At 42.0% G+C, this 27,304-nt stretch overlaps 7 protein-coding genes and 1 long non-coding RNA gene across 9 annotated transcripts; 3 read left to right on the top strand and 5 right to left on the bottom strand.

Annotated features, from left to right (window-relative positions):
• Nucleotides 1-676: 676 nt before the first annotated feature.
• LOC138412401 (histone H2A) lies at nucleotides 677-1,114 on the bottom strand. The gene has a single exon (XM_069536200.1). The coding sequence runs from the start codon at nucleotides 1,112-1,114 to the stop codon at nucleotides 728-730; it is 387 nt and encodes a 128-aa protein (XP_069392301.1). The 3' UTR covers nucleotides 677-727.
• Nucleotides 1,115-1,177: 63 nt separating this feature from the next.
• On the top strand, nucleotides 1,178-2,641 carry LOC138412413 (histone H3). Its single transcript, XM_069536240.1, has one exon. It carries the CDS (start codon nucleotides 1,442-1,444, stop codon nucleotides 1,850-1,852), a length of 411 nt encoding a protein of 136 aa, XP_069392341.1. The 5' UTR covers nucleotides 1,178-1,441; the 3' UTR covers nucleotides 1,853-2,641.
• A 1,940-nt stretch (nucleotides 2,642-4,581) lies between these two features.
• On the bottom strand, nucleotides 4,582-5,862 carry LOC138412414 (histone H2B). Its single transcript, XM_069536241.1, has one exon. The coding sequence runs from the start codon at nucleotides 5,838-5,840 to the stop codon at nucleotides 5,466-5,468; it is 375 nt and encodes a 124-aa protein (XP_069392342.1). The 5' UTR covers nucleotides 5,841-5,862; the 3' UTR covers nucleotides 4,582-5,465.
• A 4,450-nt stretch (nucleotides 5,863-10,312) lies between these two features.
• Nucleotides 10,313-11,805, top strand: LOC109643723 (uncharacterized). The gene is made up of 2 exons (XR_011244803.1): nucleotides 10,313-10,448; nucleotides 11,171-11,805. It is a non-coding gene; the product is annotated as an uncharacterized lncRNA (long non-coding RNA).
• Nucleotides 11,806-12,923: 1,118 nt separating this feature from the next.
• On the bottom strand, nucleotides 12,924-13,390 carry LOC138412402 (histone H2A). Its single transcript, XM_069536201.1, has one exon. It carries the CDS (start codon nucleotides 13,324-13,326, stop codon nucleotides 12,940-12,942), a length of 387 nt encoding a protein of 128 aa, XP_069392302.1. The 5' UTR covers nucleotides 13,327-13,390; the 3' UTR covers nucleotides 12,924-12,939.
• A 25-nt stretch (nucleotides 13,391-13,415) lies between these two features.
• Nucleotides 13,416-16,245, top strand: LOC138412400 (histone H3). The gene has a single exon (XM_069536199.1). The coding sequence runs from the start codon at nucleotides 13,654-13,656 to the stop codon at nucleotides 14,062-14,064; it is 411 nt and encodes a 136-aa protein (XP_069392300.1). The 5' UTR covers nucleotides 13,416-13,653; the 3' UTR covers nucleotides 14,065-16,245.
• An 85-nt stretch (nucleotides 16,246-16,330) lies between these two features.
• Nucleotides 16,331-16,727, bottom strand: LOC138412360 (histone H2B). The gene has a single exon (XM_069536079.1). The coding sequence runs from the start codon at nucleotides 16,703-16,705 to the stop codon at nucleotides 16,331-16,333; it is 375 nt and encodes a 124-aa protein (XP_069392180.1). The 5' UTR covers nucleotides 16,706-16,727.
• A 1,956-nt stretch (nucleotides 16,728-18,683) lies between these two features.
• On the bottom strand, nucleotides 18,684-27,157 carry ldah (lipid droplet associated hydrolase). Of its 2 annotated transcripts, none has more exons than XM_020108921.2 (7): nucleotides 27,026-27,157; nucleotides 25,554-25,700; nucleotides 23,664-23,798; nucleotides 22,506-22,675; nucleotides 22,078-22,318; nucleotides 20,166-20,248; nucleotides 18,684-20,088 (listed from the first exon to the last, which is right to left on the bottom strand). In XM_020108921.2, exons 2-7 carry the CDS (start codon nucleotides 25,690-25,692, stop codon nucleotides 19,900-19,902), a joined length of 957 nt encoding a protein of 318 aa, XP_019964480.2. In that variant the 5' UTR covers nucleotides 25,693-25,700; nucleotides 27,026-27,157; the 3' UTR covers nucleotides 18,684-19,899. The 2 variants fall into 2 exon arrangements, with proteins under 2 accessions (XP_019964480.2, XP_019964479.2); XM_020108920.2 differs by having other exon boundaries at nucleotides 25,554-25,724; nucleotides 27,026-27,139.
• Between the last annotated feature and the right edge of the window lie 147 nt (nucleotides 27,158-27,304).

The following is a 27,304-nucleotide window of genomic DNA, read 5'->3' on the forward strand; positions in this document are numbered from 1 at the left end:
ACTTTGTGAAACAGTTTTGTCCAAATGGTGGTTGTGGAGTGATACGAGCCAGTGATGAGGGGGTTAATTAATTCAATGGACAGTCATTGCTCACTGCAGTTACAAACACACACAGACATGCACACGTACACAAACTATTTCTGTGTCACTGTCACATGTTCATGTTGATGTTTGATCAATGTGTCACAATGCTAATTTAATGGATACCTTGTTAGCCAATGTTAAGTTGAAGTCAAACAAACATGTTTTACATACACAAAAGTACATGTACACATGCATTCTTTGTGTAGCTGACACACAAAGGTCAGAGTTTAATCCTTCCCCAAAATGTTTAGGTAACATGTTGAACAAACATGTTCTGGCCTTTTTTAAATTGATGACATGGATTCTGTGTAATTTTTGTATCATTTATTAATGTTGCATTATTTACCCATAGAGGACTCAATCACTATGATCATTTAACCCCCACCTTGAAATAATGTGTGTCAAAGTACCAACTTTAGTTTCATGGATCATTGCACTGAAACAATAATACCAAGGTGTGTTTTATTTTCCATGGGTACCCACCAACCTGAGGTTTATATAATAACTTCTGTTTGAAACTGTTTGTTGAGTAATTGTGTATTTTCCAAGTTGGTGGAGGACATGAGGAGACTTGCTCTTTACCAGAGGTGAGTGTGTGGCTCTTAAAAGAGCCTTTGTGTTGGAAGTTTCCAGCAGCTTCGCTTTACTTGGACTTGGCGGCCTTCTCGGTCTTCTTGGGCAACAGAACAGCCTGGATGTTGGGCAGCACGCCGCCCTGAGCGATGGTCACTCCGCCCAGGAGTTTGTTGAGCTCCTCGTCGTTGCGGACGGCCAGCTGCAGGTGGCGGGGGATGATACGGGTCTTCTTGTTGTCGCGGGCGGCGTTTCCAGCCAGCTCCAGGATCTCAGCGGTCAGGTACTCCAGCACAGCCGCCAGGTAGACGGGGGCGCCGGCACCGACGCGCTGAGCATAGTTGCCTTTACGCAGCAGCCTGTGAACACGACCGACGGGGAACTGGAGCCCAGCGCGGGACGAGCGGGTCTTTGCCTTCGCTCTGGCCTTTCCGCCTGTTTTACCTCTTCCAGACATTTTCAATTTGTTTCCTGAAACACGTCAATAGAAACTGCGACAAACAGCTCGAACCCTCGCTTATATATCGGCGGATCGCGCGGGACCAGACAAGACGCCTCCAGCGGATCAGGGGAGGTCGTTCTGCACTTTTCTCCAATAAGCAGAGGGGACTCAGGCGGTGGGTCGCTCCTTTGGGCGGAGCTGAGCTCCAGGAGGAGCCTTTCACCAATCAGGACCCGGGGATCTGAAACTGCGTCATCATTTCGCGACTGGCTCCGTCGTTTAAAAGCAGAGTGTCGCTGCTTTACTTCACTTTTTCTCCCGATCAGAGAAAGAAAATCTAAAATGGCAAGAACCAAGCAGACCGCTCGTAAATCCACCGGAGGCAAAGCCCCCAGGAAGCAGCTGGCTACCAAGGCTGCGCGTAAAAGCGCACCGGCCACCGGCGGCGTGAAGAAGCCTCACCGTTACAGGCCCGGTACCGTGGCTCTGAGAGAGATCCGTCGCTACCAGAAATCCACGGAGCTGCTGATCCGCAAGCTGCCCTTCCAGCGCCTGGTCAGAGAAATCGCTCAGGATTTCAAAACCGACCTGCGCTTCCAGAGCTCCGCTGTCATGGCTCTGCAGGAGGCCAGCGAGGCTTACCTGGTCGGCCTGTTCGAGGACACCAACCTGTGCGCCATCCACGCCAAGAGGGTGACCATCATGCCCAAGGACATCCAGCTGGCCCGCCGCATCCGCGGAGAGAGAGCTTAAACTGCTACTGCTGCTCCACTCACGATAACAACGGCTCTTTTAAGAGCCACTTCACTGCACTCAAGACAAAACTCCTCCGCTGCTCTCACTAGTTACTGACTGATCATAGATCTAGAAGCTTTCATCAACAAATAATCAACCAATATCCATGATGTTGCTCATGACGGTCATAGTAAAGCATTTAATTAATTAATAGACAAATAATGTGAATAAACCATTCACTTTCAATCACACTCTAAATCTGTCAGACCTTTTTTTAATTTACAATTACAGACCACACTGATTCTGGACAGACATTCTATTATTGTCTGTGTTGATCAGATAACACTGTAAACATCAATGATCAGCTTCTCTGACATTTCATTCACAGCCATGTGTCAGTACAATACAGGAACATTATCAAAAGTTCACTCACACTGTTGATTCAATGATTACTGTAATCAAGGGGGGGGGTATTTTAAACAATGAAAGAGTAAAACAGCATAAGAGTGATTATATATGTTTCACTTAAGGAACAGAGGTCAGAAGGTGACGACACAGATAACAGATCTGCACCTGGAAGCACGAGCTATGTAACAAAATAATCCAATAAATATATAAACTGCAATCCATGTTTCTGAAACTCCTCCTCATGAATAACACACATCACTGATTCTTGATACATGTGACAAAACACGTCCAGCAGTTCAAACTGCTTTTGGGTTTAAGAATGATATATTTTTGTAGATGTTATGTACCATGTACTGTATATATTTTAATCGTCATGGTTATGACCTTCAATTTAATTTAACCCTTGTATTATGTTGAGAAAAAATTACATTTATTATGTTGCGGGTCATTTTGACCCGTATTGTGTAAATCCACTCAAAACAGTCAAAAATGAAGTTAAACCAATAAGAACTTAATTTTAGATTAAACAAACATTTATAAGAGATGAAAAGAAGAGATATACAATTCCAACAATATATTAAAGAGCTCCTGATTTCAATTATTCCCTCTTCACTTTTCATTTTACTTGCCCCATTATTTCCCGATTTTCAATGTTCAACATTTTCAGTGTTCCCCACATGATGGACAGAATGTGACTATGTGCTTTATGCAGATGTACCACTTGCACCTCACACAACAGGTACTTGTTTTACTGTCATCTCGGGAGGGACAGACTTGGCATCTTTTGCGTTTCTTTGCACCTGTATCCAAAGGATCCATTGTGGGTTGGTCAGATGCCCTGCCCTGGACCTTTGCGGTGACAGCTGCAGCTGCTGGGTATCGAGCTGGCCTGGCCCGGTTCTGGATCTTGGGAGTGATGAGTGCTTTGCCTAGTTCTTCCAGGAAAAGTTGACGTCGGTACAGTTTGCTGGCATTCCACTGCTGTTGCTGTGACTTTGTCAAGATTGTCAACTCAATTGTTGTAACCAATTGGAGTTGTAATCCAGGATAATTTGCTGCTTCATGTCCTCTCTTGTGCTCAGAGATGCATCTTTGTGCATTGTGCTCATCACAAGAACATTCTTGTTTCTCTTTGGGTAGTAAGAAACAAGTGTTGTTTTGTCATGGATTATCTTCTCTATGGGTTTGGATATGTAGAGCTGAAATGCTGATTCAATATCATCAACTCTTGCGACAGCAAATCTTGTCGGACCAGGAGTCATTTTGATGACATTAGAAGATGACAATCTGTCTCTGCTTTGGTGTGGTGATGTTGATCATTTTATTTTACCATCTTTACATGTACATGTCCCCTCTGTGGATGACAATTGTTGCGTTTCTTGGTTTTCATGTGATGAAGGGACACCGACCGAATCCTCCTCTGAATCCTCCTCATCGTGGGAAAATTGACAATCTGGATCATCATTGGCATTGTCCTCTGTCTCTGAAATCTCTTCCTCTACATCACTTTCCCAGTTCATAAGCTGCGGTAAAACTTCTTCAGCTGTAAATCGTCTGGAGCTCATTTTTGTTGTAGTTCTCAAAGAAAGGGCATGGAAACAGTGACAAGGAAAGGGGAGAGAAAGTCCCTCTTCCACACACACCTGGTTCTGAATGGCTATTCAGAGGCAATCAAATTAAAGTTTATCAAAGAGACATGTTTATTTTGGATTTTAACAGCTACTTTGTGTCCGGGTCAAAATGACCCGCAACATCATCTTTGTATACAAACTCTGTGCAGACACTCCGCAACACATCTAAGTGTCCAGATTTTACACAGCAGTTCATGACCCTAGATGAGGAAAAGTCATAAAATTTCATGAAAAAAAAATAAGGATAACCTACACTTTGGTCAACACAAAAATTGAAATGGGTCAAATTGACCCTTAACATAACATAAGGGTTAATCATTAAATGCACATGCACACAGCTCGTGTTTAGTAGCAAACTTACCTAGAGAGTAGTTCACTTCCTCCTCTGGCAGGTCTGTTCAGCAAAGTTGTAAAACATCCTTGTTTGAACAGTGTGCGTCAGTGACAATGTCAGTTATCATCACTTATACCTGATGTTGTGTTTCATTATGACACTGGTTGTCAATATTCTACTTTGTTTAGAAGCTCATGTGATAATTAGCATGCTATTAGCTTCACCCAGGAGGTCCTGAGCTGAGTGAATGTACAGCTGTGTACCTCAGCTCATATGCTACACCTTGTCGCTGATGTTATAAAGGCTATATCGAAAGTTAACATTATGATAATGACATTATGAAAACCGTTCGAACATGATAATTAAACTTAAACTTAAACTTCCTTTATTGATCCCACAAGGGGAAATTCTTTTTACACTCATGTTTTTCATTTAATACATGCATTAACCCACAATCCCACACACACACAGGGCTCAAAGACATGCATATTTTGGAGAGAGAGATGGTAGAGTGATGGGCAGCCCCCAGGAAAAGCGCCCTATGAGCAATTGGGGGGTACGGTGCCTTGCTCAAGGGCACCTCAGCAGTGCCCAGGAGGTGAACTGGCACCTCTCCAGCTACCAGTCCACCTTCCATTGTTATGGTCCATGCTGGACTTGAACCGGCCACCCTCCGGTTCCCAAGCCAAATCCTTATGGACTTAGCTACTGCTGCCCATAATAATAATAATATTAATACATAGTGCTGTATCATTTGCATGCACCGCTTCCTTGTTGTCAATTTGTGCTTTAAGATCAGTTTGTTAAGAAATTATTGATAATGTTCAGTTCCTCATTCATCATGTCGAGTCACTCTCTGTGGATTACTGAATTCAGTCCTTGTGAACTGGTTTGTTAGAAATTATTGCAACATGGAAACATTTTGTGTTATGTATGTTATTTTTTTTTCCCATTATATAAGGGACAGTTAATGACACCAGTGTGTTACAGCACTATACAAATACATTTGACCTTCATGTGTGTAACATATTCTCTCTTAAATGATTCAGAGCCTGTACTGGACAATGAAACTAATTCAAAATGAACCATAAGTATTAAACTCAACCATGATTGAATTCATCACAGTTCCAGTATTAGTGTCAAGTGGCTATTTGAGTGTTGGTGCACATGTTGTTCGAGTCAGGACAGTTTGTCTCCATAGAGAAAGTGTGTGGCTCTTAAAAGAGCCGTTGGTTTGATGTCATGTCTCCAGAGTGGTTTACTTGGAGCTGGTGTACTTGGTCACGGCCTTGGTGCCCTCAGACACGGCGTGTTTAGCCAGCTCACCGGGCAGCAGCAGGCGGACGGCGGTCTGAATCTCCCTGGAGGTGATGGTGGAGCGCTTGTTGTAATGAGCCAGACGAGAGGCCTCACCGGCGATGCGCTCGAAGATGTCGCTCACGAAGGAGTTCATGATGCCCATGGCCTTGGAGGAGATCCCAGTGTCGGGGTGGACCTGCTTCAGCACCTTGTACACGTAGATGGCGTAGCTCTCCTTCCTGCTCTTTCTCCTCTTCTTTCCGCCCTTACCGGGGGCCTTCGTCACCGCTTTCTTGGAGCCCTTCTTGGGCGCGGACTTCGCTGGTTCAGGCATCGTCACGATATTACTCGATCAAATGAATGAAGTCGTCAGTGAACAGGCTGTATTTGAACACAACACATGTAAAGTTGCTGTGCTGTTCCCTCTCTGTGATTGGCTGAATGTTTATCGTCAGTGTACCAGCAGTGGGCGTGTCTCCATGTCCAGAGTCCATTATTCTGCTGCTGACAGAGGTTGAACTGTAGAGATGAACTGGAACATTTGGGGGGTTAAGAAATGCATGATGTCTGAAACTATATATGTTCTTATTATTGATGTTAGTATCACATTAGTATCATTTCAAACTATCTGAACTAAAGCGACCTGATAAACACACTGCTCTAAATATTAAGGGAACACTTGATCGTCACAGTAAAACACCAAGTCAGTTAAACTTCAGGTTTATTAATCTGTTCATTTAGATTGAACTGAATATAATTATTGTCTTCATGATAACAACCAGTCTGACAGAGCTTAAATGTGATGGTGCCTGCACCGCCAAGTTCAGCGTTTATCTCAGTATTCTCTCTCTCTCTTTGGCCAGAGAGCCAGGCGGAGTGCACAGCTAGTGCCTGTGTGCTCCTGTCTGTACACCGTCAAGTTCACCCACACGCTTTTCACACGATCCATGTCCTGCTTTGTTGTTTACTGTATGTGTCTATTTATTGAGAGCAATGGTATGCTTACACAGTTAATTATTTACACATTGTTGATTATTCCAATCTCCACATTAAACACAATTTCTGTTTGTTTCCATCAATGATCAGACACTGATTGATTGGTGTTCTCTGGAAGAACTAGTGATGAGTGTTGAGCAGAGGATGTGAGCTCTCATTGACTCAGTGTGTGGCTCTTAAAAGAGCCGTTGTGTTGTTGAGCTGTTGAAAGTGAGTTTATCCACCGAAGCCGTACAGAGTGCGGCCCTGTCTCTTCAGAGCATACACCACGTCCATGGCGGTCACGGTCTTCCTCTTGGCGTGCTCGGTGTAGGTGACAGCATCGCGGATGACATTCTCCAGGAAAACCTTCAAAACGCCGCGGGTCTCCTCGTAGATCAGACCGGAGATACGCTTCACTCCGCCACGGCGAGCCAGGCGGCGGATGGCGGGCTTGGTGATTCCCTGGATGTTATCACGGAGAACTTTGCGGTGACGCTTTGCGCCTCCTTTACCGAGACCTTTTCCTCCCTTTCCTCGTCCAGACATTTCTCTTCAGTCAGATGAGATCTAGTCAATAGTGTGATCCGCGGGAATCACAGCTATTCATAGCCTGCATGAGGACGTGCTAGAAGACAGAGGAGTATACTTCCGCCTCCATCTTCGCTGATAATAAACTCTTTGGTGCGCTAGCGCCCCCATAGGACTTTGGATGTAGGACGGTAGATATTAAGGTTTCATTTAAACAGTAACAATACGAGAATCAGCTGTAGGTTCTGAAGTCATATCAGATGAAAGACCAGAGGAGAGGAAGTGTTGATGACAAGCTTCGACTATTGAGAATCTGTCTGTAATTTCACCAGGAGCTTGTCTGACTTGTGGTGGGGGTGTGATTGGTATGAGTTTTTAAAGAAAGCCATGGTGTTCCAAACAGTAATGTTTGCAGGTACACAATGTTGACTGGTCACCTGTTCCTGAACAATGCAAGATACATGCATCTCCCCCAGAGCCTCAGATCAACACATTCAAGAGCGGCCACATCTGCCCCTGGACACAAGCAACAACCAGCTCCCAGAACAATCACAACCAGTCTGTGTCGAATGCCACAATCATTATACTGCTACAGAATGATTACAGAGAGAACAGTTTCAGAATATGTGAATAACTAGTTTTATAAATGAAGCCCCTGGTGGTTCACTGTGTCAAATGCAGCAGAAAGGTCTTGAAGGATGAGGACAGAGGAGAGAGAGGGAGCAGTGTGAAGTTGCTCAGAGACAGCAAGGAGGGCAGTCTCAGTTGAGTGGTCTGCCTTGAAGCCACACTGTTGAAGATCAAGAAGGTTGTTCTGGTGAAGATAGGAGGAGAGTTGATGAAAGATAGCAGGCTCAAGTGCTCTGGAAAGAAAAGGAAGAAGAGAGTCAGGTCTGTAGTTGTTTACTCCACATGGGTTGAGGGTGGGTTTCTTCAGGAGAGAGGTTTACTCTTGCCTTTTGAAGAGAATTAGGGAAACAGCCAGTTAGCAGGGAAGTGTTCATGAGAAGGGTGAGAAAAGGAAGAAGCAGGGGAGCAATAGACTGGAGAAAGTGAGAGGGGATGGGGTTAAGGGGGCAGGTGGTTGGATGGGCTGAGGTTACCAGGTAAGGCTTGGTAGAACAGTTGATCAGGCTATTCCTGAGATATGTGATGGACAGGGTATAAAACATACAGACAACGCAGAAATTAATTTGTTTTCATAGAATTTATAAATCGTTATAATTATCAAATCAATCTACTTGCTCAACAGCTTTTGATTATTTCTTCAAAAAACTGAATGTCCCATTATTAGTATGGTAATAATGGTTGTCCTGGAAGGGCCATTAAAGGTTTGAGAGATAGTGTCTGCAATTAGCAATAAATCTACGGCAGCAAATCTACGAGCCTAGAAGGGCAGGGTTTTGAAAAATAATCTCCACCCAGCTCTCCCCAGTGCTGCATTTGATCTGATCCACAAGAATTGTAAAGATTTTATAATGGTTTCTTCCTCAACAGCTGCGAAGCCAAACTGATGAATGTGCAGTTTTTACCAGCAACCAATTTAGTCAAAACCTTTTTCATGTCTGTATTTGAATCTATTAAATAACCCTGTTGTTTCAATTACATGTACAAACATTCAAAGACTGAAATTACCATGAAGTAGTTGTTTGTTTGTCCTTTTTATTGAGTGCTATATACAAATGATGCAGGTTCTGTGTGTGTGTGTGTGTGTGTGACAGAGAGGTAGAGAGAGATAAATAGAGGGAGTGTGTATGGTGGTCTACGGGGTGGAGTGCTTGCTGTACAGTCTGACAGCAGCAGAGAGGAAGGATTTCCTGAATCTCTCCTTCACACACTTGGGCTGAAGGAGTCTGTCACTGAAGGAGCTGCTCAGTGTTGTTAAAAAGTCCTGCATGGGATGGGAGAGCGTCTCCATCATGGAGGATAGTTTGAACAACATCCTCCTGTCTCCCACCATCTCCACTGGTTCTAGAGAGCTCCCCAGGAACGAAATGGCCCTTCTGATCAGTTTATGCGGTCTCTTCCTGTCCGCAGCTGAAATGCTGCTGTTCCAGCAGACCAGTCCCTGGTGCTTGTCTAGACTTAGACTTAGTTTATTGACCATCACTGATAGGGAACATGAGGATTGCTTTGTAAACATACTTTGACACACCTTTCCATTATGTTACAAACTGTTTCTTCTAATCATGTTGTAAAAACTCTTATTTTGCTGATGTTCTCAGTTACACATAGCATCTATTGCACTCCTGTCCATCTTGGGAGAGGGATTCGTCACATGTGGCTCTCTCTAAAGTATCTACATTTTGTTCACCTGTTTATTTAGTTAGTTAATGTAGTTTTTTGGTAGTTGTCCTTAGGATGAGGGTTAAGGACAGAAGGTTTGTCACACCTTGTTAAGCCCTATGAGAAATAATTCTGATCTGTGAATATGGGCTATACATATGACATTTGATTGATTGATTCATTGGTCACTTTCCTTTGCAGTTTGGTGCATTGGCTGTATATACATTTGGACACTTTTGGAATATTCTGCTATTGTGTTGCAATAAAGTCAAGTGTTGATTTGTGGAGGAATGCTAACAGATGTTGACATTGCTGATGGCAAACCTGACAAAGTTCATCCACCTTTTAAATAATGGTTGCCATATTTATATTATGGTAAAACTATACATGCATCCTTGATGGCTACTGGATAATATTGCCAGTTGTTTTGGGGTCATTCCACAAAATGGTACATGTGATGTTCAGTTAGTAACCAGAGCATAAAATCACTAAGGAACAGTGCAGGTATTTGCAATAATGAACCTGCTGTTAAGTGGAACTGTTGGACAGGTGAACACAGGCACAGACACAGACATGGAGACAGGAGTAAGTGAAAGGTATTTATTGCCAGGATGCAGTTTAGGGAGAGCTGGGGTTGGTAGTGGGGAGCCTGGAGCTTTAGGCTGAGGCTGGAGCGATGGGGGTAATGGTGACAGGTCCAGAAGGTTATCCAAGGTGAGGGGTGTAAGGCTGGGTTCCAGGATAGCAGATTTCTAGCCAGGTGAGGGGACAAAGAGCGGGGACCGGAGCCAGAGCAGGAGGATAGGATGGAGAACAGTATGAGATCAGACAACAAGGGCTAAATTCTAAATAGCAAACACAATGAATGGTTTGAAGTGAAAACTAACTGGTAGCAGAGACTATGATCTGGCAGCGTGGAAGGAGTATATGAAGATGCTTGATGACAGATAAGGTGCAGCTGATGAGGCTCTGCTCTGACTCCAGTGCACCTACAGGCAGTCACGCACACAGGAACAACCACTCAGGGAGTGGTAGCAGGTTTGCAGTACCCAGAACTAGAAGTAGAGGAATTGGTAGAAGCAGTCCGAAAGTGAGAAGGAGCGAGGGCAGGCAGGTTGAGCTCTGGCAATCCTGAGGCACAGATAACAAGGTTAGTTGCATGTAAAAACAAGCGAGGAGGTTCTTCTTCTAAAGAACACTTTGAGTCCGGTGTGTGTACCACAGGAGGGACTGTAACAATCTGCAGATGAGCAATGGAGAGACCAGGGTTCTTGTAATGCTGGTGTTGAGGATGATTGCAGCCAGGTGCCAGGAGTAGAGACACCCCCCCCCACACACACACACACACACACACACACACACACAGGAGGAGGAAAGGAGCAGGGACACAGAAACACCATGGAAACAGCTGTGACAGACAGGATGTTTCTAATGTTTGCAATATTGCGCATGTGGAAGAAAGCTGTCCTAGAGATGTGTTTTATAAGTGGGTAGAATAATGTCCTGGTCGGACCTTAAGTATTTGGCAATTTCACACAGTCTAAACGTAAAGGTCTAGTGTTTAGGAGGTGGGGGAATCTGTCTACAGTAATGGAATATAAAACTTATTATTACCTTTTCATGTTTTATGTTACCTGAAGGCCACTATAGGAGGGTGAAGTGAGAGGTTGAAGCATGAGGTATTCAGTCGGTTACAATATTCATATTCACCAATAGATGTCAAGTTTGGCAGTACCTAATTTTTAAATTAGCCACTTACTTACAGACTTAACAGTTAACAGGATGGTGTGTGTGTGTGTGACACAACATATCTCTTCACATCGCTTTGCTTGTGTAATAGACCAAGTGTCTATTTTATTATTCCATCCACAGACTTACTCTGCCAACCATTACATTCCTTTCCCAGCTGTGCTGCACCGGCTGTCCTTCCAAATAACAGCCACCTGTGGGTTTCCATGATTTAATGCAGAGGCTGGAATCCTCAACTACTACAGATCCTCCAGGACTGGGCAGTGTGTTCCAGGTACATCCAGAGCTCCAGAGTGAATGTGACCGTCAGACAGGTGCTGGGGCCCGGACAGAGCTTCCCAGAAACACCGTCTCAACACCACAGGACTGATGCCGGCCAGGCAGACGAGTACCATGAAGGATCAGTGGACGGAGAGCGGCCGAAGAGGAAGAGGAGTAGTAGCTGTGACTCTGTTGATATTGGAGAGACATGAAACAGACCAAGGATTAATTTTACATTACAGGCCTTGGATAAACTTAATGCTCATCGGCTGAGTTTGTCTAACAAGCAGCTTCCACAAGATCACATTTTGACAGAGACAATGTTACGCAGGAATATTTTGTTGTAACTGAGCGAGTGGCTAAGAAGCTGAAACCTCATTCAGGAGGAACATTTGTGAAGTGTGTAGCTGCTGTGGGGCCTGAAGAATCAGACAATGTAAAATTGTTCAAAACTGTCATTCTGTATCAAAAACCACTGAAAGATATTTTCTGAAACCAGCTTTGAGTAGCATCATCATCTGACATCAGATGTCTAAATAAATACCGAAGATAATAAGTCAAAATACTATGGGGGGGGGGAGAAAAGTAAAATATGATTGGTAAATTAACTTAAATAAACTTGAATGTTGAAAATATAGCGTATATACCAGTATTGATAGAAATGTAAATTGTCATTTTATAGGTATTTATGCATTGGCGGACATAATTGGTGTCAATTCACCATATCCTACTGTGCATTTCGAAATATTGGTTTCACTTTTATTTAATTGTTTGTCATCAAAGTCTTTCTCACAGTCAATGCACTTTATTGACTCGTCTCCTTCCCAGTCTTCTCAGATCATTTTCAAACTGAAACTTTCAGCTGGTAGAAGACAATTTAGATTTCCTGCTCAGTCTCTTTGCCAGTTAATGTTGCAGTCTGGTCTTTAGACTAAATGTTTAAACTAGTCTCTGTTCTAACAACTACAGATTAGTTAAACGTTTTTGGTCTCCATTTTACAGGTTGGAACATTCTAGAGTGGGGTGGGAATCATATGAAAAGGTTTAAGCTATTCATTTTCAAACAAACTCATAATTGTATGGATGGACGGACTGTGTGTTGCTAACCTTGGTATCCCAGTCATAACTAGTCAATCTAAAGTGGCACGGCTTCTCCCTGGACAGATTTAAATGCTGTTCATTATTAAAAACCATTAAACATTCTTCAAACATTATGAGCCAGCATTCCTTTCTCTAAAACCACAGTGCTCATCCTAAGCATCAGATACAAAGCATGTTTCTCCAAACCAGCGTGTGGGATGAATAAGGTCGATCTTATATAATCTTCAACCATCCTCTGATATTTTGAACCATGTTGACTTGAACAAAAACTTTCTGCAGATGTATCAGCTGCACACTGTGCTGCCGTTCATTTTCTACCACATTCCAAAGGTTTGACTGGGTTCACACCTTAATAGGACACTTTAGTTGACTGAACTCACATAGAGGCAGAGGATCAGTAGAGACTTTATTTTACTGATCTACTTAGTTTTCCAAGTTGGTGGGGGACATGAGGAGACTTGCTCTTTACCAGAGGTGAGTGTGTGGCTCTTAAAAGAGCCTTTGTGTTGGAAGTTTCCAGCAGCTTCGCTTTACTTGGACTTGGCGGCCTTCTCGGTCTTCTTGGGCAACAGAACGGCCTGGATGTTGGGCAGCACGCCGCCCTGAGCGATGGTCACTCCGCCCAGGAGTTTGTTGAGCTCCTCGTCGTTGCGGACGGCCAGCTGCAGGTGGCGGGGGATGATACGGGTCTTCTTGTTGTCGCGGGCGGCGTTTCCAGCCAGCTCCAGGATCTCAGCGGTCAGGTACTCCAGCACAGCCGCCAGGTAGACGGGGGCGCCGGCACCGACGCGCTGAGCATAGTTGCCTTTACGCAGAAGCCTGTGAACACGACCGACGGGGAACTGGAGCCCAGCGCGGGACGAGCGGGTCTTTGCCTTCGCTCTGGCCTTTCCGCCTGTTTTGCCTCTTCCAGACATTTTTAAATCGTTTCCTGAAACACGTCAATAGAAACTGCGGCAAACAGCTCGAACCCTCGCTTATATATCGGCGGATCGCGCGGGAGCAGAGAAGAAGCCTCCAGCGGAGCAGGGGAGGTCGTTCTGCACTTTTCTCCAATAAGCAGCGGGGACTCAGGCGGTGGGTCGCTCCTTTGGGCGGAGCTGAGCTCCAGGAGGAGCCTTTCACCAATCAGGACCCGGGGATCTGAAACTGCGTCATCATTTCGCGACTGGCTCCGTCGTTTAAAACCAGAGTGTCGCTGCTTTACTTCACTTTTTCTCCCGATCAGAGAAAGAAAACCTAAAATGGCAAGAACCAAGCAGACCGCACGTAAATCCACCGGAGGCAAAGCCCCCAGGAAGCAGCTGGCCACCAAGGCTGCGCGTAAGAGCGCCCCGGCCACCGGCGGCGTGAAGAAGCCTCACCGTTACAGGCCCGGTACCGTGGCTCTGAGAGAGATCCGTCGCTACCAGAAATCTACGGAGCTGCTGATCCGCAAGCTGCCCTTCCAGCGCCTGGTCAGAGAAATCGCTCAGGATTTCAAGACCGACCTGCGCTTCCAGAGCTCTGCTGTCATGGCTCTGCAGGAGGCCAGCGAGGCTTACCTGGTCGGCCTGTTCGAGGACACCAACCTGTGCGCCATCCACGCCAAGAGGGTGACCATCATGCCCAAGGACATCCAGCTGGCCCGCCGCATCCGCGGAGAGAGAGCTTAAACTGCTGCTGCCGCTCCACTCACGATAACAACGGCTCTTTTAAGAGCCACTTCACTGCACTCAAGACAAAACTCCTCCGCTGCTCTCACTAGTTACTGACTGATCATAGATCTAGAAGCTTTCATCAACAAATAATCAACCAATATCAGTGATGTTGCTCATGATGGTCATAGTTCAACATTTAATTCATTAATAGACAAATAATGTGAATAAACTCACTGTTTAACTCACACTCTCTATTTTCTGACATAGACATTAAACATGTTAGAATAGTTCCCCAAACCCTCGTTTCTCCAAACATTTTTAATTACATTTTAATTTACAATTACAGACCACACTGATCCTGGACAGACATAATATTACTGTCTGTGTTTATCAGTGTGTTGCTAACCTTGGTATCCCAGTCATAACTAGTCAATCTAAAGTGGCACGGCTTCTCCCTGGACAGATTTAAATTCTGTTCATTATTAAAAACCATTAAACATTCTTCAAACATTATGAGCCAGCATTCCTTTCTCTAAAACCACAGTGACCATCCTAAGCATCAGATACACAGCATGTTTCTCCAAACCAGCGTGTGGGATGAATAAGGTCGATCTTATATAATCTTCAACCGTCCTCTGATATTTTGAACCATGTTGACTTGAACAAAAACTTTCTGCAGATTTATCAGCTGCACACTGTGCTGCCATTCATTTTCTACCACATTCCACAGATACAGATAACACTGTAAGAATCAACTTCTCTGGCATTTCATTCACAGCCATGTGTCAGTACAATACAGCTGCCATTTCAATGACTGAGTTTACGGCAGCAAGACGCCATTGATCTGATCTTCCAAGATGAGGAAGCAAAAAATGATTTGAACGAGGATGTGTTAGAGCAGGAAGACAACATGGAGGAAAACTATGATTACAGCAGCTCTGATGACGACATTTATATCGTCTGACATATGGCATTAAAAATGTAATAATATTTCCCTAAAATAAACGTATGTATTCATGGTATAATTATCAAATACTAAAAACGACAACACAGAAGCTGGAGAGGAAGTGGCCTTCCACCAACCAAGACCATTTTCACTGATCCTGGAAAGAAAATCTGATGAAATAGAAGAAAGCACAATGAAATGACAGAGAGTCATAGCTCTACTGATCCATCTATTCTTCTAACTCTGAGGAGCAACTATTTCATGAGCTTCTTTAAAAATACAGTTATAACCACCAGAGAAAACATCCACCACCTCCTCCCCATGAATAACACACATCACTGATTCTTGAGACATGGGACAAAACACGTCCAGCAGTTCAAACTGCTATTGGGTTTTTAAATATTTTCAATTGTAGATGGGACTGATAATATAATTTAATCTGCTCGGTTATCACCTTCAATTTAATCATTATATCAAATCTATGACACTAACTCACTTCCCACTGCATCTAAAACTGTGTCTCGAAACAGTAAATAAGTAAACAGCGTAGCAGTGATCATATATGGTTCATGTATAAAATTCCCTGCTGGAGCACGGTCGACCTCACAGCACACCACTTGTGTTCTGCTGTAGAGACCTTGTGCACATGCACACAGCTCGTGTTTAGTAGCAAACTTACCTAGAGAGTAGTTCACTTCCTCCTCTGGCAGGTCTGTTCAGCAAAGTTGTAAAACATCCTTGTTTGAACAGTTTGTGTCAGTGACATTGTGAGTTATCATCACATATACCTGATGTGTTTCATTATGACACTGGTTGTCAATATTATACTTTGTTTAGAAGCTCATGTGATAATTAGCATGCTATTAGCTTCACCCAGGAGGTCCTGAGCTGAGTGAATGTGCAGGTGTGTACCCCAGCTCATATGCCACACCTTGTCATTTATGTTAGTGCCTGTTTGTTTAGTCAAATGTTAACTTTTGATATAGCCTGTCATAATGCTGTATCATTTGCATGCACTGCTCCCTTGTGGTCTATTTGTAACGTCAGTTTGTTAAGAAATGATCGATGATGTTGAGTTCCTCATTTATCATGTGTGTAACATATTGACTCTTGAATGATTCAGAGCTGTGGACACTGGACAATGAAACTAATTCAAAATGAACCATAAGTATTAAACTCAACCATGATTGAATTCACCACAGTTCCAGTATTAGTGTAAAGTGTCTATTTGAGTGTTGGTGCACATGTTGTTGGAGTCAGGACAGTTTGTCTCCATAGAGAAAGTGTGTGGCTCTTAAAAGAGCCGTTGGTTTGATGTCATGTCTCCAGAGTGGTTTACTTGGAGCTGGTGTACTTGGTCACGGCCTTGGTGCCCTCAGACACGGCGTGTTTAGCCAGCTCACCGGGCAGCAGCAGGCGGACGGCGGTCTGAATCTCCCTGGAGGTGATGGTGGAGCGCTTGTTGTAATGAGCCAGACGAGAGGCCTCACCGGCGATGCGCTCGAAGATGTCGCTCACGAAGGAGTTCATGATGCCCATGGCCTTGGAGGAGATCCCAGTGTCGGGGTGGACCTGCTTCAGCACCTTGTACACGTAGATGGCGTAGCTCTCCTTCCTGCTCTTTCTCCTCTTCTTTCCGCCCTTACCGGGGGCCTTCGTCACCGCTTTCTTGGAGCCCTTCTTGGGCGCGGACTTCGCTGGTTCAGGCATCGTCACGATATTACTCGATCAAATGAATGAAGTCCTCAGTGAACAGGCTGTATTTGAACACAACACATGTAAAGTTGCTGTGCTGTTCCCTCTCTGTGATTGGCTAAATGTTGATCGTCAGTGTAACAGCAGTGGGCGTGTCTCCATGTCCAGAGTCCATTATTCTGCTGCTGACAAAGGTTGAACTGTAGAGATGAACTGGAACATTTGGGGGGTTAAGAAATGCATCATGTCTATTATCTTAAGGAAGTCTAATAGAAATGTGTGAATGTACATGACAACAAATAAGAGATATAAACTTGAAGGTGACACATTTTCCTACATTCATGTGATACACAAGTAAAGTCCAGTGATCTGAACACTGCTGGAAGTTTGTATCAAGCAAGAAAACGTTTGAGACTTTGAGTGATGACTCTGCCAATGACCATGGATTTATTGGTTCAGTTGATCATTGATCATTTATGAACAATAAGCTTATTCAGATGATTCAGTCATTTCAAACCTTAAAATCAGTGAAGAAAAATATTTGATATTTCACAAACACATTGATGATTAAATGAGGAACTCAACATCATCGATCATTTCTGAACAAACTGATGTTATAGCACTAATTGACCACAAGGGAGCAGTGCATGCAAATGATACAGTATTATGACAGGCTATATCGAAAGTTAACATTTGACTAAACAAACAGGCACTAACATAAATGACAAGGTGTAGCATATGAGCTGGGGTACACAGCTGCACATTCACTCAGCTCAGGACCTCCTGGGTGAAGCTAATAACATGCTAATTATCACACGAGCTTCTAAACAAAGTAGAATATTGACAACCAGTGTCATAATGAAACACAACATCAGATATAAGTGATGATAACTCACATTGTCACTGACGCACACTGTTCAAACAAGGATGTTTAACAACTTTGCTGAACAGACCTGCCAGAGGAGGAAGTGAACTACTCTCTAGGTAAGTTTGTTACTAAACATGAGCTGTGTGCATGTGCACAAGGTCTCTACAGCAGAACACAAGTGGTGTGCTGTGAGGTCGACTGTGCTCCAGCAGGGAATTTCATACATGAACCATATATGATCACTGCTACGCTGTTTACTTATTTACTGTTTGCACATGCATGATTGAATCTCTCAGGGTTCTCACCTGCACTAAGCCCTGGCAGCACATCACTCTGACCCTCATCCACCTCCACTGGCTCTCGATAAAGGCCTGCATTAACTACAAACTCCTCCTTGTCACTTACCAATCCCTCCATGTCCTAGCTGCTCCATGGATTATGTGTCCAAGGATGTATGCTGCATTCTGGACAGAATTTTTAGACTGTGCAGCAGAGGGTGCAGGAGTGAAGGTGTGAGGGTACCACTGCTATCCCTAAAATGGCAAGAGTAGGAATGTTGATCTGTTGGTAGAATTTTGTTCAAAGGATTGAAGGATCATGGATATTGTCCTGCTCACCTTGCTCAAGCCTTTAGCAGCAGTCACAGTCACTGCAGAGGAATAAGTCTCGGCCATTTTTTGGGCTCTCATGTGGCTTTCTTTATGTTGTACTTGGTGCAGTAGCTGCTGGTGTCAATATGTTACATTCATCTTAGAGTCATGCTTGTACATTGTTTTTATTGCACATAGAATCATATGAGAAACTCAAACCATATGGGATCTGCATCAATGGTGCAATAGATGGGTTGTGATGAGTTGCGGTATGGCTACATGCATTCTCTACTCTTCCGACTACACCTTGGTTAAGAAGATGACGGTCTAATAACCATAAATGTGGATGCCAGTAGCACAAATGATGGTTGATTAGACTGGTACACAGACATTTAGTAAAAAATAAATAATTAAAAGGTTAAATTCAACTTTAAATGCATGCATATCTTGTAACATAAGAAGAATTACGTCATTTTATATTGATTAATCAATTTTCCTTTTCTGTTCAACTGGCAATAGTGGATGCACACTCATCTCATGTATTAAGGATTCCACTTTATTGTATTTAACTCATTGTCTCAATAAAGGTTGACAGTTTGTGAACATGACAAATAACATGGAAAATATTTACATACATATAAATAGGTTAGCCATAGGTCACACAATTGCAATGTCTTTACTTTCTTTATTATGGATAACAAAGCAAGAGCTTAAATTCTAAATGAGTACGTAAACTAGTACACTACATTATCATATGCACAAGTGAGACCTTATGTACAATGTGTGCTTAAAACCCTACAGTTGGCACCTACAGCTAAATCCCATCAGTTACAATACTACAGGTCTGTGAGCTCCAGATTACAAACTCATAGATCAATGAACAGATCTGTTTTTCACATATAGATCCATATATTATTATTTCCTGAGAAATAAACGAAAATGTAAACAATACCGTATGTTGTAATGTTAAGGGAAGTGATTTGATGTCCTGGAATTTCACTGAAATGGAACGGGTTTCTTCCCTGGCTCAGAGCCCAATCCTGCTGACAGATAAAACAGACAGGGGTGAAAACATCACCCTGTTGGCTAAATTGACATTTCATTGGAGTTGGAATCAGCTCTCATGTTCCACAGCACTGTGTCAACAATAGACATCAGCCAATGGACAATACAACAGGTGAAAAATAAAAGGCATGTATGATGAACTTCATCATTTTATGTGTTTCCAGTTACCATGCATTGGAATGCATGCTTTCAATTGTATATAATATTGTATATGTAACAATAAAACAAAAGCACCTTACAATTAAAACAAGTGCAAAATGGCAACATATGCAAACATCTATTCATACTAACCTTGTAGCAACATGAGAAATTCTACAGTTTTGTCTTTGGTGGTTTCTTATTTTATCTTTGGAGGCTGATATCAATACAACACAATACTGTTCTTAATAAATGTGTTAGTACAATACATTTTTGTATGGTTTCTGTCATAAAGAGTTCTACACAAAGCCACCACTTTAAATCAGCTGTCAGATTTGAGTTTATTTTTTCCATCCAATTCCAAATCAAATTACATTATTAGGCCTATACAAATATAATATATATTAAAGTGAATATTTGATATCTTCCCAGAATGAAATATCTATGTATATTCAGTCATTAAATCATCTCTATTATTTAAAAAAACCCATCCTTGCCACTGAATTAAGTATCTTAATCTCCATGAGCATGTGAAAAAAGTAAAGCACTCAAGTCCTTAAATCTCCACGGATCCATTCTGCCACCATTTTGGCGACTTCTCTTCCTGCATCCAGGACGAAGGCATGGCGGAACCCTTTTTCACACAGTCTGATATCTCCATGTGGGAAGTCCTGCTTGATGTCGAGATAATACTGCACAGGGCACCAGTGGTCTGTGGTTCCATAGTAAAATATAAGCTGAAAATACAACAGATATGTTGTTTACTATGCAACACTGAACCATTAACTGATGTTAATCATGTTTCTTTTCTTACCTTTTCAAGATTTTTCTTGATGGTTATGTTGTCTCTTTCCAGAACTTTCTTCATTTCCTGACCACCCATGTACATAGCATTGGCTGCAAAAGAAAGATAATTAAGTTAGTTTAGTTGTTGCTTTGATTCAGGTTATTAATGTCATGATTAACAGACATATTCAAAGATGTTCAACAGTTTCAACAAGAGACCTGGGGGTATGATGTGAAACAAGGAAAACTAAACAGAAATGTGTTATTGCATGTTATGATAAAATAACTTAAAATTTACAACATTATACAACTGTCTTTGCAAGCAAGCTGTAAGATACTGTATACAAATTCAGTTAAATGATGAGGAGTCCTCACTGTCAGTGTGCTCAGGGAGCTCCAGAGGCAAAATGTATGAAATTTAAGACTTAAATCAAGTATGAAGCAATATGAGTCCCAGATTTATATAGACTTTCCTATAATTGAAGATAAGGTGAAGTAGCCTACAATAGAATAACCCTTGAGACTCCACATTTTTCACAAACTACTGACAGACACAGCATGTATCCATTGTCTTTTCTCCAAGCCAAGTGTACCAAGATCAATATAACTGGGTGTTTGTAGACTGTGAGTTCCATGTTGGTCTTGTTCAAAGTTTTAATACAGTGTGCTAATATCTGTATCATTGAGAAAAGAACACACAGAGGCATTAGATATTACATAATTTAACAAAAGCAGTGAATATTACCATAATTAAAGGGATAGTTCACCCAAAACAATTGTATTCACTTATTATCTAGTCTCCACCATGCTGATGGAGGGGGTAAAAAACAGAAACAATATAACATGCCTCCATACTGCTCATGTGGTGTCATCCAAGTTTCCGAAAAAGCCCTGAAACACATGCTGATGGAGGGGTGGGTGAAGTGTTTGAGTCCACAAAACACTTTGGGAGGCTCAGGGGTAAACAGTGCTGCTTGAGTGGTGTCATCCAACTTTCCACAAGCCCAGATATTCATATAATATATATATATATATATATAACTTTGGCTGAAACACTGTTTACCCCTGAAACTCCCAAAGTGTATTGTGGACTCAAACACTTCGCCCACCCCTCCATCAGCATAGTAGATATTTGATTATGAGTGAAGGTTTATTTTTTGGTGAACTATCCCTTAAAGACCTGCAGATAATATTATCACATACTTAAGGCCTGAAATTCAGAATATGGAATTTTAGAGGTTTGTTAGCTGTCAATTGGCAGTTGAAAGCATGTTCCTGTGGCCACGTCCGCTGTTGTCAAGCCACTGTTCTTCAGCAAGTATGTCCTTTGGACAGAATAAATTGAAGTCCCGTTAAGAGCAACAAAAATGGTTTGCCTCGAAAAGGGTATGTATGTATATGTTTTTGTGTCATTGTTTTTATCCATGTGTTATTTTCATCATTACATAATCGACAATAATGTTAAACCTAAAAGAATGACATGAAGTCAAAACCAGAACTGCCACTGCAGAACCACAGCATTGTTAGTCTGTAGTGTTTTACTCCTGCAGGGATGATAAAATGGTTGCAGAAGTGATGTGACGATGACATCATTCCTACCATATGACCATGAATGATTTTTTGATCTATAAAATTGTCTATCGTACTATAAGATGCAAAGATACCTAATAAAATGCATTATTTTAAACAAGGCATTACGCAAACGTCTGACCTCTTCATGATGTCACTAATCACGTGACATAATATGATGGGGAATATTTTTCTGATCAATATAAGCTTCAGATTGTTTTTCAATTATTTGCATAGGTATCCTGCAAAATGGGTCTTTCCAACCTTATTTTTTTCTTTACCTTGACTTTTGACTTATTAATGCACACACACACTTTGACAAAAACATTAAGATAGAACAAATAAAAGGGGAACATCAAAGCTTAACCAACCTGCACAGTCACCACTGAGAAGACCTATAGTCGGGTCGACTACACTGAGGTCCAGAGAGCAAATGCCACCAAACACCAGTTTGATCAGGCTGCCTTTCACACTGTCAGGCAGCAGAGAGAGCAGGAAGAGAGGCAGGTAGGCCACATAGCGCATGTGACACAGTACAGGGGTCATGACCTTCCCCTGAGGGGTCTGAACCATGCGCTCAATGGTTGGAAACAGCATGACAGCCTTCAGAACCTGTATCAAATAAAAGAGGGACAATTGTTGGTGGTGAAAGAGTCACTTTGAGACCAGAACTTGTAAATAATGGAAACTCCCTGAATAGAAAAAGGGAGTTTTGATGTAATTTAATTTTCTTCCTTTTAAGACAGATGGATGTTTCAGAAGCATCATTAGACGGACTTGGTGATGAACAGTGATTAACCTTGAGTTCAGGGTCTCTCTTCATCATTTCTAGAATAATGTAGCAGCCGATGGAGTGCCCAACTAGGACCAAGCTGGTCTCTCTAGGAACATGTTTCCTGAGGAAGTCCAGCTTGTGTTCAATTTGTCCATTCAGACCAAACACATCCCGCTCTGCTGCCAAGGAGGCATCTGTTCAAAACAAAGACAAGGTATAAGCATGTGTTGTATATATCCCTCAACCCACCACCCACTTCTCGTACAATTAGTGCATATCAGTGTTGAAGTACATATACTTTCAAAGAATCATAAGTTATTTGTTAAGAGTCCAGAGATTCACCTGTAAAAGAGGAATTCAGAGTGATACATTTCTCTCGACAGCTGTTTTCAGACATGAACTCTGGAGAATTTCTGCTCAATGGGGCCCGGAGTTTGTCTTTCACACATGACAAACGCAGCAGGAGATTCTCTGCTCAGATGTTTTTACTACAACTCAAAAGTCTCTGGAGCATTCAGGCGAGGGGTGGCCCAGCATGCAGTAGACAGGACTTTACATATTAATTCTGCTGTACAGATCGCGTGTTTTTTGCTCACCAGTGTCAACCCTTATCACCAAAAGCTCTGGAATCTCTTTTTTTTTTTCAAGTTCATATCTTTGTCTGTGTCTGCTACACGTATGGCTCCTCTTTTCAACCTGAGATTATTTTTGTGTTTTTCAGTATTGCATCTGCCTAGTGTTAGAAACGTCATCAATGTGCTCCCTCTCTTGTGGTCAATCCTCTGGATAATCTCCTGCTGTTTTCTCACATGGGCTCATTCCAACATTATCAACGTGTTCACTAGGGGACTGGCAGGAGAAACTTCAAAGAAAGTCTGGGGTCTCTCACCTGAACATTTGCGCTCTCACATACAGCTCAGCTGGAAATGTAAATAGATTATCCGGTGTCCGGTGCATGTCTGAAAGCAGCTTATATATCATGTTTGGAGTCTGGGTGGCATATTAAATACAGGAAATAAACAGGACCTGTATACCCTGCCTCAGCTGCTCAGCCATTACATCAGATACAACTCCAACAAATGACTCCTTAATACCTCTCCCACCCTCTCTCTTCCTCTCTCTCCCTCTTTTCATCAAATATAATTGTTTAGATCAGTGCGCAAACTTGAAAGGAATCAATACCTTCTACCATGTCCATGGAGTCTGGAGGTACACAGTGACCTGCATGACTTACAGCCCACACTGGGTGGTGGTACCCAAACATGCTATGAAGTGTTAGCATGAAGGTTCTGTAGTAGCCCACGATGCCAGGATTTCCTGTATGGAAGAGGAAAACATAACTGTATATTTTACACTTGATTTGTTGCAATATAAAGAGTCATTGTGAGTAAATGGTGTTACACTGTGAAAGATGTGATTAATTCCTCAAGATACTCTTACAATGCACAAGAAATGTTTAGTTAAGGCAGTGGGAAACATCTACAAAAAGTGTTCAATTCTATTTTATTTGTATAGCGCCAAATCATAATATACATTATGTCAAGGCAGTTTACATAGAAGGTCAAGACCTTAAAGGTCCAGTGTGTAAGATTTAGGTCAAAGGGAACTATTGTCAAAGATTTAATGTAGAATAGTCCTCATGATGTTTTCATTAGTTTGTTTCATCTAAATTGTATGAATTTCATTTAAATACTTTATATTTACGTCGAGGGGACCCTCTCTACGGAGGCCGCCATGTTTTTTACATTAGTCCAGACTGGACAAACTAAACACCTTTTGAGTTTTTATGACAACTGAAGGCTTCTATAAGTTATTTTTCATGTTTGGAAGGGGAAGGTGAGGTGAGGGGTGTTCAGCAACATGCAGTTTCAACACTAGATATCACAAACTGTACCTTTAAGACAAGACCTTGCTGCTGGCAAGGTTTTCAAGTATAAATGTTACTGGTCGTCAGCGTCATGTTGTTACATTTCGTTCAAACTGTCACTCTCACCTTTATTTTCAAAAACCTCCAAAATCCATTACAAATAAGATTCTTAAGCAATAATCAATTTAAGAGGAGCTGCTCTTTTAACAAAGGACAGCAAAAACATGTGGCTTATTTAAACCTTTTTTCAACTTCATTCTCAATGGGAACTGGTAACAGCTACATGTTGTTACTAACACACGCCTCTGGATCTCTCTTATGAAGCTGCAGGTGCTCAGTGATGCAGCATTACACAAAAATATGACAGAGCGGACACATTCATGTAATTCTAACATTTTCATTCTTAGATATATGATAATCTGGTTTTAAAAATGAAAATAGAAAAGTGCACCTTCAAGACCAATAGTTCAAATTTATCAATGACAGTAACTCTGTCAGACACATTTTCAAAGCTAATCAAATCATACTCTATATCTACTCTTATCTCTATAATTATTTATGGTATTTCCTTGTCAGTATTTTTTTTGTTTACCTATTATATGTACATCACTCAACTGCAAGGCACTTTTACAAGTAGTGTTATGGCATAATGGATGAATGACAGGTTGCTTAAAGAGTTAGCAAACAACTTGTCACAGCTCAGGCCGCTCCTCTCCTGTTTTCCCTTTTTCTCTCTGCTCCCCTCCTATTCTCCTCCTCCCCTGTGTGTGCATGTGTGAGTGTGACCGTGGCAGCCCTGGCATGAGTTCCACACCTGGTCTCAATCACCTCATGCGAAGCCTTACACAAAAATCGTGTCAATCGGCCGATTTAAACTTTTTCTAGAGAAAGCTATTATGTTGTATGTATGTATGTATGTTCCCAGTACCATCTTCTATTGCTCCCTTTTTCCTTCTACGCCCCAGGATCGCCAAAGCCAACCTGCCTGCCTATCTCAGCTCACAGGATAACCTGCTCTGTCTCAACCCGCCACCAGCTTGCTAACTGCCTGCATCAGCGCTTTATAAAGGAGACTCTTGTTTCACTCACAAACCAATCCCTTTCTGTGTCTGCTTTCAGGTCCAGTTCCAAAACGAAGCATAACACAACTGGTCACAATGAGGCTAATTATATGATCATTATCACTAAATATTAGTCTGACTCACCTGGAATAACAAGAAATAGGAGTTTGTGTCCAGAATGTAACTGACGGGAGCCAAATTTAAGGACCTCCGTGTTAGCTCCACAGCAGTAGAGGAAGTCGGTCTGTGGTTGATCCCTGCTGTCTGTCACCATGTTTTCCATCTCATCAGCTTGAATACAAAGAAGGGAAAAATCTGAAAGCCAATGGACATCTGATCAGTTAACTTTAAAAGTCACATGTTAATGCACTGTTAAGGAGCTTCAATCATCACCTACATGGTGAATACATTTTATCAGATCTAATAAAGAGGTGCTGTTGTAATTATGTATGAACACATTCTTATACAGCAGCCTTTAGTAACAACTGCAGTTTGTCAGCAGTGTCCACAGGTGATGCGTTTGTCAGGGTTACAAAGTGAGACCAAGTTACACTAATGTGTGAAACTGACTTTTGAACTGAGGTGCGACTGACAAGGCTTGCCCTCTGTGGACTTTATGTTGATAACTGACTGTCTGTTATGCTTGTTCCCCTTGAAAATAAACCAACCAATAGTGTTTTTAGTGATAAAGTGTGGGTACACCTGTACAACAAAGTGAACTCCCCTACTGCAGCTAATATTACTTTCAAAGACAATGATTAGACATTGTATTTGCCCTCCTTTATTGGTTAAATAGTTCCTCCTCTCAGAGAGAAAAGCAATATTTCTCCATATGTTTTAGAATTGTACAGCTATGAACTCTTCCTGGGAAAATTCATAGGACAATTTAACAGATTTTTTGCTTTGACTTTCAGTGGAACACTCCTTTTTACCAAAAACACTTTGATATTCAAATAATATTTTATCTCAGGAAAGGAAATGGTATTTAAACAGTACTCACTCACTTTGCAAAATATATATCCTCTCAACCTGGACATCCCAAACAAAACTTATTTTCAGATATAGCTAAAGCAAGCAATATAATTATTGCTTGCTGTAGCTACATCTTTTCCATTTAAATATTTAAATACACACACAAATTAATTGAACTGATGGTGCCTGGTTTGTTAGATTTTTTTCTTTTTCATGTATGAATGTGTCATTGTAATGGTTTTTGGTGTGTGTGTGTGTGTGTGTGTATAAAAGCTCATTTGATAATAAACAACAGAAAAAGGGATTGGTGCGTTTACGGGCTCCTCTCGGCAATGCATTCCAGTAATTCTAGAAACACACCAGAAGGCTAGCAAATGACAAGTTGGCATTTCAAGATAACGGATATCATTACTGCTGGATCATTTACGCCGAATTAAACAACAGTTGTTCAGTAAAATATACTGAGGTCTAGTTTGCTACTGTGTTAAACTGATGATATTTTAAATACAGTTTGGTCTGAGAGTAACACTGACAGTATATTAAATGAGTTAATGACAATATACTGAACGACGTTAGGTCGAATCCCAGTAGCTGTTTCTCTGTCACTGTCTGACATGTGTAATGTTCGATAACAAATGTTTTACCTGTAAATATTGGTGAAAATCCTCAATGACTGGTGTCTCCGGTCTGATCCGTGTGCGAGGACTTCCTGATTTCTGACTTGCTGGATTTTGATTGGTCAGATAGTGGTCGTCTTCTTCTGTTCTCTCTCCGGCAGACTAGGCACCATTTAGTGCATTGCTGCCTCCCACAGGTACAGAACCATCACTGCAGTTTATGTCCTCAGTTTATATCTTGCGATATAAGTTTGTAGTGTTAAGGAAATGCAAGACTTCTCTCTCCTTCTTGTACATCCAATCTCC

This window comes from Paralichthys olivaceus, chromosome 12, assembly GCF_024713975.1.
Source record: "Paralichthys olivaceus isolate ysfri-2021 chromosome 12, ASM2471397v2, whole genome shotgun sequence".
Classification (NCBI taxonomy): Eukaryota; Metazoa; Chordata; class Actinopteri; order Pleuronectiformes; family Paralichthyidae; genus Paralichthys; species Paralichthys olivaceus.

Excerpts from the sequence above, each read along its gene's own strand:
- LOC138412402 (XM_069536201.1), bottom strand. The coding sequence starts at position 13,326 with ATGTCTGGAAGAGGCAAAACAGGCGGAAAGGCCAGAGCGAAGGCAAAG.
- LOC138412400 (XM_069536199.1), top strand. The coding sequence starts at position 13,654 with ATGGCAAGAACCAAGCAGACCGCACGTAAATCCACCGGAGGCAAAGCC.
- LOC138412413 (XM_069536240.1), top strand. The coding sequence starts at position 1,442 with ATGGCAAGAACCAAGCAGACCGCTCGTAAATCCACCGGAGGCAAAGCC.
- LOC138412360 (XM_069536079.1), bottom strand. The coding sequence starts at position 16,705 with ATGCCTGAACCAGCGAAGTCCGCGCCCAAGAAGGGCTCCAAGAAAGCG.
- LOC138412401 (XM_069536200.1), bottom strand. The coding sequence starts at position 1,114 with ATGTCTGGAAGAGGTAAAACAGGCGGAAAGGCCAGAGCGAAGGCAAAG.
- LOC138412414 (XM_069536241.1), bottom strand. The coding sequence starts at position 5,840 with ATGCCTGAACCAGCGAAGTCCGCGCCCAAGAAGGGCTCCAAGAAAGCG.
- ldah (XM_020108921.2), bottom strand. The coding sequence starts at position 25,692 with ATGGAAAACATGGTGACAGACAGCAGGGATCAACCACAGACCGACTTC. Across the intron at positions 23,799-25,553 it reads CCTATTTCTTGTTATTCCAG|GAAATCCTGGCATCGTGGGC; the intron begins GTGAGTCAGACT and ends TCTTCCATACAG. Across the intron at positions 20,089-20,165 it reads TCAAGAAAAATCTTGAAAAG|CTTATATTTTACTATGGAAC; the intron begins GTAAGAAAAGAA and ends TTGTATTTTCAG.